General features: G+C 40.6%; 3 protein-coding genes across 4 annotated transcripts in view; all 3 read right to left on the reverse strand.

Annotated features, from left to right (window-relative positions):
- Positions 1-4,543: 4,543 nt before the first annotated feature.
- Positions 4,544-5,955, reverse strand: LOC138211378 (fibroblast growth factor-binding protein 1-like). Of its 2 annotated transcripts, none has more exons than XM_069171209.1 (2): positions 5,895-5,955; positions 4,544-5,366 (listed from the first exon to the last, which is right to left on the reverse strand). In XM_069171209.1, the coding sequence occupies exon 2, from the start codon at positions 5,346-5,348 to the stop codon at positions 4,713-4,715; it is 636 nt and encodes a 211-aa protein (XP_069027310.1). In that variant the 5' UTR covers positions 5,349-5,366; positions 5,895-5,955; the 3' UTR covers positions 4,544-4,712. The 2 variants fall into 2 exon arrangements, with proteins under 2 accessions (XP_069027310.1, XP_069027311.1); XM_069171210.1 differs by lacking the exon at positions 5,895-5,955 and adding an exon at positions 5,448-5,520.
- A 970-nt stretch (positions 5,956-6,925) lies between these two features.
- Positions 6,926-8,124, reverse strand: fgfbp2a (fibroblast growth factor binding protein 2a). Its single transcript, XM_069171864.1, has 2 exons — positions 7,421-8,124; positions 6,926-7,243 (listed from the first exon to the last, which is right to left on the reverse strand). Exon 1 carries the CDS (start codon positions 8,122-8,124, stop codon positions 7,429-7,431), a length of 696 nt encoding a protein of 231 aa, XP_069027965.1. The 3' UTR covers positions 6,926-7,243; positions 7,421-7,428.
- Positions 8,125-10,092: 1,968 nt separating this feature from the next.
- prom1a (prominin 1a) overlaps positions 10,093-16,623 on the reverse strand; it is a 72,627-nt gene continuing 66,096 nt past the window's right edge. The window contains 2 exon segments of the mRNA XM_069171889.1: positions 10,093-13,170; positions 15,873-15,975. Of these exon segments, the coding sequence (XP_069027990.1) occupies positions 15,906-15,975 (70 nt within the window). The 3' untranslated portion in view covers positions 10,093-13,170; positions 15,873-15,905.

Below are 16,623 nucleotides of genomic sequence, written 5' to 3' on the forward strand. Positions count from 1 at the left end.
ACTAAAAACACAATACCCTTAAAAAAAAAATTATACTGAAAGCAGGAGAGAAGCAGGTACCCATGCAGTGCAAGTAAATATGCTTTTCTTGGCAGATTTTCAAGCCAAAGGTGTAATAAAAAACAAAAAATCTATGTTGTGATTTAGAACAGAATAACAATAACTGCAGCTGACTGATTGATACGTCGATAAGAGTAAGCTCTTGAGTCGTGCCCGTCATAAATCAGTCGTGCTCGGTACTAGATGCTCATTTCCACCGCAGGAAGATGCTGTAAACAATCCTCACGTTTTAAAATTATGAAGTACTATTATTTTTAGTGGATTGTAATTATGGTATTTACTCGTCTCTGTCGTTGTGATTGTTATGCAGCCAGGTGGACGCTGATTTTCTTGTTTTGTTTGATCAAGACGGGTCCACCAACACCACACACTTCCGTCCATCCATTATCTATATGCCCTCTTTATCCTGAACAGGCTCACGGGGGGAGCTGGAGCCTATCCCAGCTCACTTTGGGCGAAAGGTGGGGTACAACCCCGGACAGGTCGCCAATCCATCACAGGGCCAAGACACACACACACACACACACACACACACACACACACACACACACACACACACACACACACACACACACACACTTATCACTTCAATTTCACACTAACAATGCAATTTTTGTGGTGTTTCATTAATTCCCTTCAGTTCTTTGTAATCTTGTAAAGCTCTTTGTAAACCAAACGCTCATTCACTCAAATACACACACAGGGCATTCATAGGAGCATGTAAGCCAGACACACACACACACACACACACACACACACACACACACACACACACACACTGGGCCAAATCTCCTTAGTGTCAGTAGTTGCTGGAGTGTGTTCTCCTTTACTTTCAGTTGGACCACTTCTCTCAGCCAATCAGGAGCAGCAGGCGGTCGGACCACCTGTAAATCCACAACATCCACTCAGTCCACTCAGGAAGGATGCTTTTTATCTCTAATTCTTTGGTGGTAAACCTGGAAGACTATAGCCAACAATGGTGCTAAAAAAAAAAGGCGGCTTAGTCGGAAAACAAATTGACCAAAGAACAGTTTTTAGCAACAGGAGCTTCGAAATCTGGTAAAAGACGGACTTTCTATAAAACTGGAGCCATTGAATTCAGTCCTAATTTTAATACATCATTTCTATGGTGCTGGTGATCTAAAAATGTTTCTCCTGCAAAACATGAATTCTTTCTTCAGAATCATATATACTGTATATATATATATATATATATATATATATTTTTTTTTTTACCAGTGGGAAGGATTTAGTGGCATCTAGTGGTGAGGTTGCAGATGGCAACCAGCTGATGGATAATATCACAAGCTTTTAAAACACAACACAAAGATCAAACCAGTGGTTTCCAAACTATTTGTCTCATGACGTCTTACAAAAAGCAGCATTTAGTCAAGGTCACATTTCAGATGTCTACGAGTCGTCAACACCTCCAACATGAAGTGACATTTTCCTCCGAAACCTCTCACATGATTTCATTTCAATAATGTTCAAATGATTCTGTATATCACCAAAAATGGGGAGAATAAGTCCAAAAACTGAAAACAGATTTGTGTGTCATGACTTAATTTTTTTTTCTTTTTTCTTCTCCCAGTAATCATCTGACGACCCCTCAGATTTATCTTCTGTCCCTTTATGTAAAACTGGATATACAGTACCTCAAAGTAGCTCCACTTGCAACATGAACATGCTGCTTACACACTAATGTATGTCTATTAATAATCTAATGATGTAATACATAATAATATATGAGTCAGAGAGGCCAAACCTGTACCTAAATTAAAATTCCTTTGTGCTTTTACTCAATTAGGATTTTAGATTTTTATGGATTAGGATTTGACCTGTAATGGAGTATTTTTACTTTGCTGTATTAGAACTTTTTCTTCAGTAAATGATCTGAATACTTCGTTGACTTTAGGCTTAACCAGCTGCAGCCCCCCCTGGCGGATAGTCGAGGACCTTCAGGTCCACAACTATGTATTTAAGTAAAATAATAATGAATGAAATACTTTTTTTTTTTAAATTTTATATTATTTTGTTGTTGATGGTCTTCATATGTTATTTCGATTTCAGTGAGAGGTTAACAGTTCATTTTAGGTTCTAAACTTTCAGTTCAATCGGAAATGACGTTTAACGTCAAATTGACAGGTCGTAGGTCCCCCGGTGACGTAAACACAAACATGAGCAGTAGCGGAACGAAAATAGCGAAGGCAAAAGTTTTTATTTTTAATTTTTTTTTACCAGAAAAGGAGCAAGGAACTGGGAAACCAATGAACGGCTAACAACAGCTAAGTGCTAACAAGGAAAGGTAAGTTTATTTCTGCAGCTGATTTTATACACATGTTGGCCCGCTATCCTCCCCCCCCAAAAATAAATAAATAAATAAATAAATAAATCCTTTATTCCCCCCCCCCCCCCATAGAGTGTCAATGTTAGTCAGCATTTAGTGTGTAAATCTGTCTTTCTTTTGTCCATGTTTTCTTATATGATCATTGCTGAGTCTATATTTCAAATTTAAAACTATAATCTATATCTAACTTTTAAACCTTTGACTGTGTTGATAGACATTATGAATGACAGCGGCCTTTGGTTCCTGTATAAAACCATGATATCATATTTTTTACTGCCAATTTTAGGCACAAGAACTAAACTGCTTCATAGTTTCTGGAAATTTTAAGGATTGATATTTTAACTGAGCTCTGTGCCGTGCTTCGAAGATATACCGCTGACGAGATAAATCACAGCGCAGTAAAAAAAAAAAAAATAACAATAAAAATCCTCTTAATTGCGTGCTTTTATGCAAAGCACGGTACAGCAATTTCACAACATTACTGACAATTCTCTGCGACGTGTCCTCGGTAATATCGTACTTTGTGGGTTTGCTTGTACTTGAAGTGAAACCCATTTAATCAGCTTTTAAACACTGAAGATATTTAAATCCAATTAAGTTGTTTAATTAAGCCCGGACAGGTGTCCTTCTGGTATTCTGTCACGTTTCTACGGCAACTACTTTTACTGAGTTTACGGGACATGTTCTCGAAGTCGCTTGCGTCGCGTTTCACAAGCTGCCCGGTTAGAATTAAAGTCTTGTATTTTTCATCAGCTGCTGTTTTAGTCTTGAATATACTTCCATATTCTCTGCATTCCTGCAGCGACCTTGCGACTGCCCTCTAATTTTTGTTTTTGTTTTTTTGCTGTAGCCACACTGCCTCAGTCTGCCTCATAAGAGATTTCCTACAGAGCCCATAATGCAACCTGCTGAGAGTCTATACTTGATGGATTTCAGCTGTGGGTGATGCAATATGTCACAGCAGGAGATGGAAAATTAAATCATAAAGAGGATAAAAAAAAAAAAGACAGGCCTACTAACCCCTTTTTCCCTCCGGCTGCTCTGTTGGACTTGGCGGTTGTTGTGTTTGCCTCTCGAAGATCTCCGGATTATTGGTGATTGTTAGGCGATGCAAATCTTTCCCTGCTGATGTTTTAGGTGTGCTTTTTAACCTTTAACACACTTGCATCCTAAAACTCTGAAAGGGACATCAGCACGATCTGTTTTAACCAGTAAGTCTTAAAGTATGAACATTATTTTAACCAGTATAACTCTTATTTTTGCTGTTTTGGGGTTTTATTTTCCCAATTTCTCAACTCAGGATTTCAATTAGCAACCTTCCCACTACAAGCCTGCAAGCACATCTGACAGTAAAATGGTTTTGTGGCAGCAAGAAAATAATAAGTACCCCAGAATGTGCTTCATCAATCGGTTAAAACGGGTCATAAACACACTGTATGGAGATTTACAAGATTACTAGACTTTGGCCAAGCTACCGATGTTTTAAAGCACCCGAGTAGTTCTGCAGCTGAAGTGTGGGAAGCTGCACCGATCAAGTTCAAAATGCCAAACATAATGCTGACCCTGCCAATGTTTTTGTTGTTAGTTTATATCTGATCTTTTTGGACCCCGGTGCCCTTCGACTGTGATTATGTAAACCGAACATGTGAGGGTTTTTATGGTTTTCACACTGGGAGTGTGGATTCAGAGGCTCGTCAGTGCCAAAGTATGCAGGCTAAGTCTTCTAAAAATCACACACCCTCTGGTTGAATTACTGTGTCAATACCCAACATGCTCAAACGTCTAAATCTCCCAGCAAAATGCCGTTAGCGGTGCTGTGAACATTCGGGATAGACAGAAAATGGGCTTGAACACAAGTGACGTTGCTTCGTACGGACAGATGGACGCGGTTCTTTTGTTTAAGTAGGCTTTTTCAAATCGAGGAGGAGAGGTAATTTTACTGTGATGGAAAACAAATGTCTTGTAATTGAAATTATGTAAAGTAACAGGCTGTAGAGAAACAGAAATGGAAAGACTTTGACTTTGCATATGTTTGCAGGAGGGGACGATAACTTCTGTCTATTTGCGCGTTATCACGCTCGTAAATTACTCCCAAATGGCACAAATCGGAGAGCAACGTTCGAGAATAGACAGAAATTTTGTTTTTATTAAAATGGTTAAACCACTGCGAACACAGTGGAGGTGTGCGCTCTACATGAAATCAAACTACTATGTTAGAAAAACAGAGTTTATAATAAGACAAGTATTGATGCGACTGCATAGAAAAGCCTGCATAGTCCACTTTTTTTTTTTTTTTTTTCCCGTCTCAGCAATCGTAATCCTGCACCATAGTGAAAAAGAAGGTGCAAAAACCCGACCAGGACTCCTTGCAGAACTCCCCCGCCCGCTTCCTGTTCTCAGGTTGACAGGATTTGCCGGCTTTGGTTGCGGCGGGTGGAACATGAGGCGGGACGGCCTTTTCCGTCGGTGCAACGCGGAGTCTGAAATGAGCATCTCCGGCGGCTCCTCTGCACATGCCCGCCCTGACCGGAGAGCTGCCGTCCTGGCACAGGTTCTTTTGCTTCTTGAGCGCCCTGGAAATCTGCTTCCAGTAGAGCTTGACGTTGGAGGCGTACCGGGGACAAACGGACGGCCGGGCGACGTACTCGCAGCTGAAGCTCTTGCCGCCCTTCTTGCAGGTGACACCGAGGACGAAGAGGTCCTCGCCCGTCGCGGCCCACGTGCACTCGAACTTGTCTTTGGCGACCAGTTTGCCCTTGATGGGCTGCGCGGAGACGGACTTGGCTTGGCGGCCCGTCTTCAGCCCGGACCTGTCCTTGTGCTGTCCTCTGTCCGCCCCTCGTCCCCTCCGTCCGTGGCTCCTCTGACAGGCGCCCGACATCAGCTGGTGGGAAATGCAAGCCAGCACCAGAAGGATGGCGACGTTGGTGAGGAAAGCCATGAAAGCGGCAAACACGCCCTGCAAAAAGGGGGATAAACTCAGATTTAGCTTTCTGACCTCAAATCCCTTTCAGTTTCCCCAATCCCCCATCACACCGACGTTTTAGAGGAAAATGCGTGTTGTGAGCGGCTCAGGCACAAACAGGCAAGACGAGGCTGTCGTAGAGCTACCTTCAAGGCAATTGGAAGTCATAAACAAAGAGATATAAAAGATGCATCAGAAAACAACAACAACAAAAAATAATACGGTAAATAGAATAAAACTGAATTGAGGAGTCAAATCTTATTTTATGTTGCTGTAAGTTGGTAGTTCTTTAAATAAAAAGGCCGTGGCAAACACTGTGTCAATCACAATAAAAGAAGATATAAATATATACAATAGACACAATACAAGTTTCAGGAGGCGTTATAAGAAGACTGAAGTAAATTTATGAGGAGACACTGACGTTAAATAGCAGGCTCAATACACACTAAAAGCCCCAACACTTGTACAATCACCAACTCCGTTACAAGTAACATCAGACTAAACAGCGGTGACTCCACTTACCTGAAGTTTTCAGAGAAACTTCGGTTTGCTTGCCTCGGCACACGAGAGCTGAGAGTCGCCTCTACCTGCAGCTTTCAGTATGCTGCTACATAATCAGCCCTCCCCTTCAGACACACACACACACACACACACACACACACACACACACACACACACACACACACTGCATGACTGAAAGGCTTATAAAACAAAGTTTCATGAGCTCAGACTAGTAAACCAGTGCCATTGATGTATTAGGGATATTTTGAGCCTAACACTTGTACCATCAAATTGCAACCATGTAAAGAAACATACAGATTAAAACATTGCGATTGTTTTTGTAGAAAAATAGATTCAACAAAACCAGCAAAACTACGCGGTTCAATAAGTTACCGCTTTACAAACTCCCGCATGTTTATTGGTTGACATATTTGAAAACTTAGACTTTAAAGCTTGCAACAGACGTAACTGTATGTTGAGATATCGGGAGTAAAAGTAACCTGTTGTGGCAGATTGTGCCGTCTGCCTCATGAAATCCCACCTGCTTTAGACAAATTTTAGTTCTATATTTTGATCAAATTCAGTCTTTTAAGTGCCACACTGGACCATCTGTGAGCACGGCATGCAAAAAAAATGACTTGAAGTATCTTGAAAGCAGCCAGACGTCCCTGCAGGGGAAAACCGCTGACCTGGAAGTCTGAAGCTCGACTCACCAAACACCTACTGGTCAAATACTGTATAGCAGGTGATTCTTATGGCTTCAAAATATTATACAGTATTTTATGATGATAAGACACTGTAGGGAAATCATTTTTAATATTGCTGCTAAATCTACATTTTTAATTATAGGATTTTCTTTAGGAGCTTTTCAGTAAAATAAAACTCGTCAACACAAAGATTGAAAATAATGTTTATTTTTTTTTTAATAAAATCATTTTCACATTCATTATATCTTTCCGTAAAATACACCGATACAGACACCACTTCCTTTTTAAGACCAGAATAAGAACTCTGATCTTTCCCAACAATGTAATATTCAAGGTATTATTATGAGTGATGCAAGAGATTAAATAAAATTAAACAAACATAAATACATATGTCATCTCAAGTTAAAGCAGTACCATTTCATGCAAAACGCTTGTGAAGGTAGTGAAGTTCTTCCGGGCCTGGCTCTCCGTGGAAGATGATTCATGTTAAGTTTTCAGTGAAAAAAACAAAACGTGTTTTTATAAATCACAGCAGTACCGCCGCTTCCCCTGCAGAGGGCACTACAGCTCTTCTATCACACACGACCAAACGGCTCTGGAGTTTCCCCACCCAGGGCTGCTTTAATCAGACATCAGAAGTTATCTTCATCAGAATTTGTAAATCTGTGAATATAACAAAAGGGAGAAAATTATGTAGCTGCAGTAATATCTTGAGAAAAGAAAAGAAAAAAGGTTGAATTTTGGAAATAAATGCAGGCAGACTTCACTTAAAGACCCTAATTTCACCGCTTCGATTAGTCATAAAACAACATGATAAATGCTGCGTGTTAAGAAGCTCACCTTTCCGGTTAATTCCGAAACCAACCGATGACGACGGAGCAGATGCCTTGCAGCGACCTCCAGCAGTACTGCCGCGCCGTCCTCTTCGCGTTGCTCTCGACGGGAGGTGTCGCCGGCTGCGTACTGCTCCTCGGCGTGGTCGTTACCGTCGGCTGCGTACCGCTCCTCGCCGTGGTCGTCACCGTTTGTGGCGCTTGGATGGTTTTCGTGGCGGCTTGCCCGGCCGAGTTAGGCCGCGTGGGTCTGGGTTGAGGTCTCACGGGCTGCATCGCCGGTCTCCTGGAAGAACCCTCGGGCCACGACCGGGAGAAGGAAGCGGACGAGAAGACCATCTGAGATTCGTCGGTGGCCTTCCTGCACATGTGAGGCTTGATCTGCCTCGGCGCCTGGCAGGCGTTGTGGAGCTTTCTCAGGTTCCACATCATCTGGACGAAGTAGTGCCGGGGGTTCTTGTTGTAGGGGCTGCAGGTGTAAGGCTTGCCGACGTACTCGCACCAGTAGGAGCGCTTGCTGCTCTGGCACGACAGCCTCAGTCTCGTGTACTCCCCGTGACCGGTGACGAGCATGGTGCACAAGTCCTTAGCCTTGGTGGTGAACTTGATGGGGTCGTCCCAGATGCTCTGCCTCCTGCCGCCGTCGCTCTGGGCCTCGGCTGGCCAGAGGCAGGAGCAGGCGAGGAGCAGAGCCGTGGCTTGGGTCCACATGGTGTCGGAAGGATGGATGCCGAGTGGAAGAGGAGGAGAGAGGGACTGCTCGAGCTGAGGGTCCCTCCTGCTATTTATTGGCTAAGCAGACAAAGATGGAATTCAACTTACAAAAAAACAAAAAAAAACAAACAAACATGCGGACTGAAAGAAACCGGCCATATGGGAGGAGGAGGACATTGACATCAGTTCCAGCTGTCAGGAGAGAGACGGGGCCACAAGCCAAACCAGCTGAGACGTTGACCGTGACGCTCATGTTTACAGGTGTTACGTAAAAACAAAAAAGTCAATACTTTTCAACGTAAAGAAATCCCAGATGATCTCGGTTGTGTTAAATGCACCCCACAGAGTGATTTCTAAAAAGGTTTGACTCATTTGTGCTGCCACCAGGGTTCATGCAGTTATTCAAAACATAATAGTTCCCCCTTCAATTTTCACGTTCGCTAAGTGCATTTCTCATTAAACAGAAATGTGTTATGTCTGAGAATATACTCTGCATCCTCCGGGACTTTGAGTTCTCGCCTGCTTTTTTTTTTTTTAAAAGGCAGTTGGAGCTCACAACGGTGCGGCCGCAACCTATCATTTCCCTCCAAACATAAACACAGGCCACGGCCACAGAGAAACGTGAGCGGGAGTCGCTCACACATGGTCGACCGACGTTGGCATGGAGAGCAGTGAGCGAGTAATTAAGAAAGAACAAGACCTGCCTATTTGAGACCGGGAAGGGGAGGGAGGGGGGCCAGACATGCTCTGATAGCGCGTGGCTTTAAATAAGGACTCATTGTGAGTGATGTTAGACTAAGTCACAGATCTGCTTTTAAAACAAATCTTTTAAGAGTTGCGAATTTTGGGGTTCGTTCCCTTTTAACTTTGTCAGAGTTTTGTGGTGCACGGTGCGAGGGGACGCTCTCGAGCTTTTGTCAAGCGCCTTATTAGCACATATTCTTCTTAAAATGTTCACTCCCCTTCCCCCTGAGCGTTCGTGTTCCCCTGAGATTGCGGCATATTCACCAGCCCACTTTGTCTGATGTATCTCTCTCTCTCGCTGTTTTGCACAGTGTGCCGCCCCCTTGTTATGCATGATATCCAGTGTAATGCAGCTTAATTTGAACCTATCAAGACAATTGTGTGCAGTTATCTCCCAGCACAGGAAACATGATAAACTAACAACCAAAAAAATGTAATTAAATATAAAAAAGATAACGCCCCTTTTAAGCACAATAGGTCCAATATAGTTCATTGCTGGCTTTCAGCTAGTAAATGTCCTTCATAACAGCTCTGGGAGCATCTTACGCTCTACCGGCATCGGATGTTGTTAGCGTATGTCTCTGCCCGTCAAGCTAAAGTTAGATTGTACATACAGTAACACAGAAGTCAGCATGCAAAAGACAATTTGTGTAAATCTCCGACCGCACCGACACAGCGTTTGATGTGCAAGGAAAACACAAGGAAAAACAAAGATTTTGTCTGAACCACTGCTTCTGTTTTTGACTGGTTTCGTCCTCATCCGTCCTTTATACAAGCCCGTTTAGAAGTAGCAGTGAGCTGGCATGTGGTTTCGCTGGTGGTGTTTGTTCACATACTGTTCGGTGCCTGAGAAAACCCTCAGAACGAAGCTTATGGAAGAATATAATCATCTCTTATTGAAATAGCTGACCAGCAAGGCAACCCAGCAGTGGCAGCACCACGTAGGAATGTGCGGTGCTGTGTTAAACTCTTGAGATACTACGAGTAAACTTTCAGTAACATGCATTTGATTTAATATATAATATACATTGATCGAATATTTATTTTTCCTCTCATGTCAGTTCTTGTGATTTATGCAGTTTTCTTTATTGCTTTACAACAAGTATTAAAACCCTTGAATTCCTTTCTTTTTTTTTTTTTTTTTACACAACACATTACCCAAAACCTGCACGCCTGATTCAAAAACAGAGCTCGCAGAAGTACAACAGTGAAACGATAAACTTGAATTTCAAAGTTTATTCACAATTTATACACTCTATTTTCACCATCAAATAAAAAGTTCCTCTTCGGTTCCTCTTCAGTGGCTCCCACCGTGGAGCATCACAGTTCAAACCAGTTACCACTGAATCTGATCCATCCAGGGTTTAGGTTACATGATAGCTGGTTTAAGCACTTGGTAAAATCATACATTTTTTTCTTTTTCTCCCAAGATGGGTCACATCCAGATTCTAGCAAACAAGAAAACCTGTGATAGTCCGGTCAAAGTGAGCACACAGATACTTCAAAAATGTCCATCTCATCAAAAACTAGGTAAAGAAATGTCAACTTAACCAATAAAGGCCATTTTGAATTTCTGTATATGTACACTACTGATACAATATATTATATAGAGAATATAATGTGGGTTGCTAGTGTAACACAAAGAGGTTAGCTAATGTTCGAGCTGTAGATACGTGTATCTAATTAGCCAGTTGGGTTTTAATGTATGCCTGGAAATTAACATACGAATATAAACCTGCTCTACTGGATTAATGAGACAAAGTTAATTTGCAATGTTAATGTGATTAAAAAAAACAACTTTGTAAGTGTGTAATGTGAAGGTAATTTCAATTAAAATATATAAATTATATGGGAAGGTTCAAAAAGGTGAAATATTTCAATTAGCTTCCAATCCTACTCTTTCGATGCTAAAATTAGTGAAGTACTTGACAACAAAAGTTATTTCAAAATCTTATTATCACTTTCTCAAAATTACAATGATTTCTCCATTTTGACAGTTTTTTTTTACTTGGTTCAACATAAAAATACATTTGTGTTACATCTGGTATTGTGGGGACGTTACTAGACTAACGTATCCTGCTTTTGCACAAACAAAATAACAAGACACCTAAAATTTAAACTTTCAGTTTTAAGATGGACATTTTTTTCACGGTGTGCGTCAATACCGTCAGCTTTGTAAACCATAAAGCATATTTCTTCTTTCTATTATTTGATTGACAGCGCTCACTAGTCCCAAAAATGGATTGTCCAATTTTTCACCATCATTACTAAGCCGACAGCAGCTGCAAATCTAACCAGTACACATGAAGGCGAGGTACGTGGAATAAACTGGATTGGCCACCCCAATGCATTAAAGATATATTTTAGCATATTTCTCAGCCAACTTCCATATCAAGCATCACAAAATAACAACAACAACAAAAAAAAATAGCTCTTGAATACATTCACTTGTTCAACAGTTTTGAATGTATCCGTAGCTACTGCGGGTTTTTAAAAAGCAGAAAAACAAAATAAGCACATAGTTGATAGACCACTAAAGACCTGAGACCTACAGTTAAAAAAACAACAACAACAACAACAATAGGATTTGGCTTGAGAATCAATTCTCCACTTTAAAAGTATCACAGCTAGGAAGCAAGAACGATCTCAGTAAAAATATCATGTTAGTGAACTCAACGTGATAGCATGTGTTATTAATCAGTTCTTCACATAAGGAACCTAAAAGCCTGACACTTTTGTCAAAGTGTGTAAATATAGGTTGTACTCTGTCTTTATTATATTATTTCAAGGGAAAATCCACCAAAAATACTTACACTGTTGACAAAATTGCTGGTGTGATTTTTGTTGTTTGGTGTTGTATTGTTGGTACTCCTGTGAATATCGGCTAAACTTTAACGGCAGGATGTCGTAGTCAGATAAAGGAGATGTGCCTCTTAGCTGCGGTACAGTGGTACCCAATCTGGAGGCGATGCTCCCTAAAAAGTCCTAAATTAAATCGGAGGTGTCTCGAGATCATTAACAAGACGGGAAAAATCTTAAAACTGTATTGTTGTTTCACTTAATAGCAAGTTTCTTAAGCTGCGTTTTTTTTTTTTCTTTTTTCTATTTTCTAACGTGAAGGTTTCAAAGGGTAGCTGGACAAAAAAAAAAAGAAGTGGACAAATGGTCTGAAATTTGGTGTTCACACGGAGTAATCCATATGAAGACATCAGCCTCAGTAAACCAGAATGCATTGCAGCATCAGGGTATTTACACTAAATCATATATTCATCGGCTGTGCAAAGGCATTCTGGGAAATATAGAAAATTAACACAAACACAGATGGCAGTGGTTTAGGGAAAATTGGCAAGCAGGTGAAAAATACATTTCTAACACTGTACTGCAAAAAAAAAAAGAGTCCAGATTGTAGATTTTTAACAGTGTAGGAGCATCTGATGGGGGATTTTCTCTTTTTTAAAAAGGGTCTATTCATAAAATGCCAGTGTGAAACATACTTCTGAAAGGCAGTCAGTCATTTGCAATGCGCCCCCCAAACCAGCGAAAAACAAACTTTCTCGTAATATTGTAAACATTTTAAAAAGTCATGCTAAATTCCTTATATTGCCCAACCACTCTCTGTATGTTTACCACTCGGTTCAAATCATCCAGGTGTCAAGTCATTTACTACCACACAGCCACCATCTCACACATGCTGCACTTAAAAAGGATGTGCCATTTTCAGCAGGACAGCATGTTTGAACACACTTCATGTTAATCTGCAGCTTTCATCACATTTGTATTCACGAACTGTTACTCCATTTAACATTTAGCTGGAGTTGAAAGTGTTACATCCATTTTTAAGTGCAGGAAGAAGAAAAAAAAAAAAAAAAGTGTCCTCTTATCAGCTTGCTGCGACCTTCAGGTGACCTTTCAAGTAACCTCTGTTTTCTTAAGCACAAATAAGTACGTCAATAAGAGCGAGCGTCACAGTTAATGTCATGTCCTCTTCACTGAATGTTTTTTTTTTTTTTTTTTCAGCTTGGATTTTGTATTTCTGAACAAATGTAAACGCAGACACGGCAGTCCTTTTGAAAAAAAAATGGGAGAACAAGCTTGGCTCAGATTGATGCGGAGGGGAATGAGTTTGGTGTCCTGCAGGCGGTAACCGTACTGAAGGCCGTGATCGGGTCTGATTGAGAAGGTTCAGTTGGTCGTTGAAGAGAATAACACCTGCAGGACGCTGTGTGTTTCTTCTTCCGTTGCAGGGAAACCAGCTTTTATCGGGCTTCGTCTGGTCCGAGGAATTGGGAAACGAAGAGCCTAAAAACAGACGAGAAAGTAGAACACGCTCTGGTAAGTCAACCCAAAGAAAACCCGGTGGAACGGAGAGTATTCAGACCCCGTCACGTTTTGCGCTTTTTTTTTTTTTTGCCGTCGTTTATTTGATTTTAAACGGCCGTTTCTTTTATCTAATCTCGATAACCCGTAGAGGCAACGGCGAAAACACGTTTTTAAGAAATTATTGCAAATGTATTAAAAATCCAAAGTGTATCCCTACAATGAAGCGTGGTGGTGGTGGTGGTGGTATCATATTATGGGGGCGCTTCACAGCAGCAGGGACAGTTAAGTTTCTTGAAGAACATCTGCCGCTTTTAGGCCTGACAATGACCCGACTAAAAGAGTCAAGACACATTAGAGTGGCTTCAGGACAAGTCTCTCTTCATGGACGCCTCCTGTCAAATCTGATAAATCGGCTTGGAAAAATTCGGCGAACTACCCAAATCCACATGTGCATAGCCTGACTTACCCAAGTGGACTCGAACTGTAATTTTTTGCCATCGAGGCTTCTACAAGGTAATGAATTTTGTACAGTTTTTGATTATTAGTAAATAGATTCACTTTGTCATTGTGGGTTATTGTGTTTGGATTGATGTCAATTCGTATCCACTGATAATTTAATCTGCACAATTAAGGGTGCAAGAAGCGAAATGGTTTTGAATGCTTTCTCATGTGACTGGATGTTATCGGACGTGTATAATTCACCACTTTTGTACAGTTCAGGAAAAATGTTTAAAGCACTATTTCTTAGCTCTATTCCTGTTGGTCCTTTTTTAAAATGATGATCAGGAAACCACACAGACTCATCACATCAGCCTGCACGGATCAATTCTCACATTGGTCGGACAACCAAAATAATGTGCTTGTTTTCAGTACAAATCACCTCAGCCCAAGAGATTCCATTATCTTGATCGTAATGATCGGCTTTTTTTTTTTTCCCCCCCCTCTGTTGTAATTTACTTTGATAAAATTCTCCACTCGGGTGAAACCCCCATTAACAGGCTGAACTGCTATACACTCATTCACTAACTTTTTCCACTTGTTTTAGGGAAAATTAGATTTTCAAACTTGATACAAGAGTAAATGACTTGTTAAATTAACAAGATTGGTTCTGAACCGTTGAATTCCTCACTATTGATCCAGGAATCGAAAACCATTCGGCTGTTGGAGTCTCCGCAGATTCAACTAAATGGCTGCAATCTGTAAAAAGTCTAAAAATAGTAAGGAAAACTTACTATGATGCATTATAGTTCCAGTTTGCGACGGCACTGGAAAGATAAATATCGGAGAAGAATGAATTACGATTTTAGTTTTTTCATATTGAGTAAATAATTCAAGAACATACTGTTTCTTTTTTCTTTTGAATGACCCAGGAGAATAAGGCAGTTCTCACTTGTGAAATGCAAGACACTTTCATGGGGCTCCAAAGAGGTTTTTTTCAAAGAGTGCGCTGTGCTGGGCCACTGCTTTCCGATGGGAATAACACATTTCCCGACAGATATTCAAATTTATATTTCGAAATGTTACAATTTGGTAGAGAAAGTCCTTGTAACCGAAAATTACACTAAAAGTATGTCCTCAAATAAAATGTCATAATTGTTAGTTTACATGACTTCTAACACAATGCCACTGATTAAAATGATGGCAATAGTATACGGATTGATTTTTGAAAGTCTAGAAATGTGATTTTTTTTTTTTGTGCAAATTAAATCCAAACCGCATTTATTGGTTTAAAATGCGATTACAATTCAATTTCTGGATACGTGTCTCAGTCTGGATGCTGTGGTGGCTCAGATCCGAACTCTTGATGATGTCATTTTCAGAGTGACAGAGTAAATACAATCTATGCTACCACTAGCAGAGCGCTATCAGAAATTTTGCCGCTATAGAGGACAATGAGAATGACAGTCTGTGGGACAGACGCAGAAATAAATTGTCTTCTGGCAATTTGGTTCTGGAAAGCAGCATCACTGAAAAGTGCCGGTGTTACTAGTCGGTGTTACTTGGAACAATTTTGACAATTCTATTATTTACCGGTGCTTTTTCTATTTTGACGTGTTAAAATGTAATCTGTGACAAAGGCCTGAGCACCTGGCAGTGTTTAGTTCTGCCAGAAATAAACCTCTGATTTGATCATAATAATATTATTTTCTGTACAGCAGAACCTGCCGTCAAAAGTGGAAAATAATGGAGGCTGGCTAGTGATGAAATATGGTGTTTGGCAAAAATTATAATCACACTGGTCTTACTAATTGAAAAAAAAAAAACTGTCCCGATAAAGACGTGAAGCTGGTCAGACAGGTCAGAGGCAGCAATTAAAAACTAAATATAGATGGTGAACAAGCGCACTCAGCTTCTCTACAGCACACTGACTCCAAAATTAGTAATTCTCACCATGATGGTTTTTTTTCCTGCGTGCAGGAAAAACACTAAAAGTATCTGTGAAGAAGTTTTAAGAGAGTTAGGTCAGAGTGGCAGACGAGAAATGCAAAGAAACGAGATTAAAAACTGAGGAGAGAGGCAGATGACGCGGTGATGGCAGACAAACAGCAGGACAAGATGGCAGCTGTGTGAAGGAAAGGTTGTAAAACTGGAAGGAAAGGATTTAAATTAAAACAAAAAAAAGTGTTAGAGACACGGACGGACGGTCCACGACGTTGGTCCCCCCCCCCCCCCCCCAATACCTTTCAGGAGCCAGAACAACAGCCGGCTCACTGTCACCAGTCGATGTGCCTCGGAGGAGCCGAGGCCCGCGGGAACCTGTTCATGGTATCATAGGTAGGGATGCTACAAGCACAGACACACACACACAAACACAAAATTAAGAGCCACAGACAGAAATACGACTGATTTATCATCATTTTGTGAAACAGCTGCTGGTTTCTCTTCTTTTATGTGGCAAAGTGGAGAAAGACAGAGCGGTTCACAAGGCGGAGAGCAAAACGGCCTCCGAGGGTTAAAGTGTGCAGTCCATTAAAGGGGCATTAAGTAGTTTCTGAAAGCTCCAAATGACAATTGTAATAGTACATTTCTGAGGTTTGTTGGCATTGTTATTGTCAAATTTTGTTACTTAAAACATTTTAATGGGCATATTTCTATCTGCGCGACTTGTGAAAAAAAAAAAAATCCTACCTTAACTGCCACTTTGTTATAAATATGACTTCACTACTTGCTTCAGGCCATTAAAGTTTAGTTACAGTAAGCGTCAGTGTTTAAATAATGGCGGACTAAGTGCTGATAAATGTCAGCAGATTTAATAGATTACTTACTGCCCCTTTATGCTTTTTTGGACAGTGATTTGTAGGTTCGATTCCAAATTTCTTTTTATGCAATTCAAGACATTTTTTTTAAATGCTTCACATGATATTTACTAAAAAGTCACAAACCCATTTTTTTTAACTTTTGCATCCGGGTAAAGACATTAAAATAGCAAAT

The sequence above is a fragment of the Embiotoca jacksoni genome, unplaced genomic scaffold, assembly GCF_022577435.1.
Source record: "Embiotoca jacksoni isolate LCO1_2020_lvr unplaced genomic scaffold, fEmbJac1.0.p SCAF_5, whole genome shotgun sequence".
Lineage (NCBI taxonomy): Eukaryota > Metazoa > Chordata > Actinopteri > Embiotocidae > Embiotoca > Embiotoca jacksoni.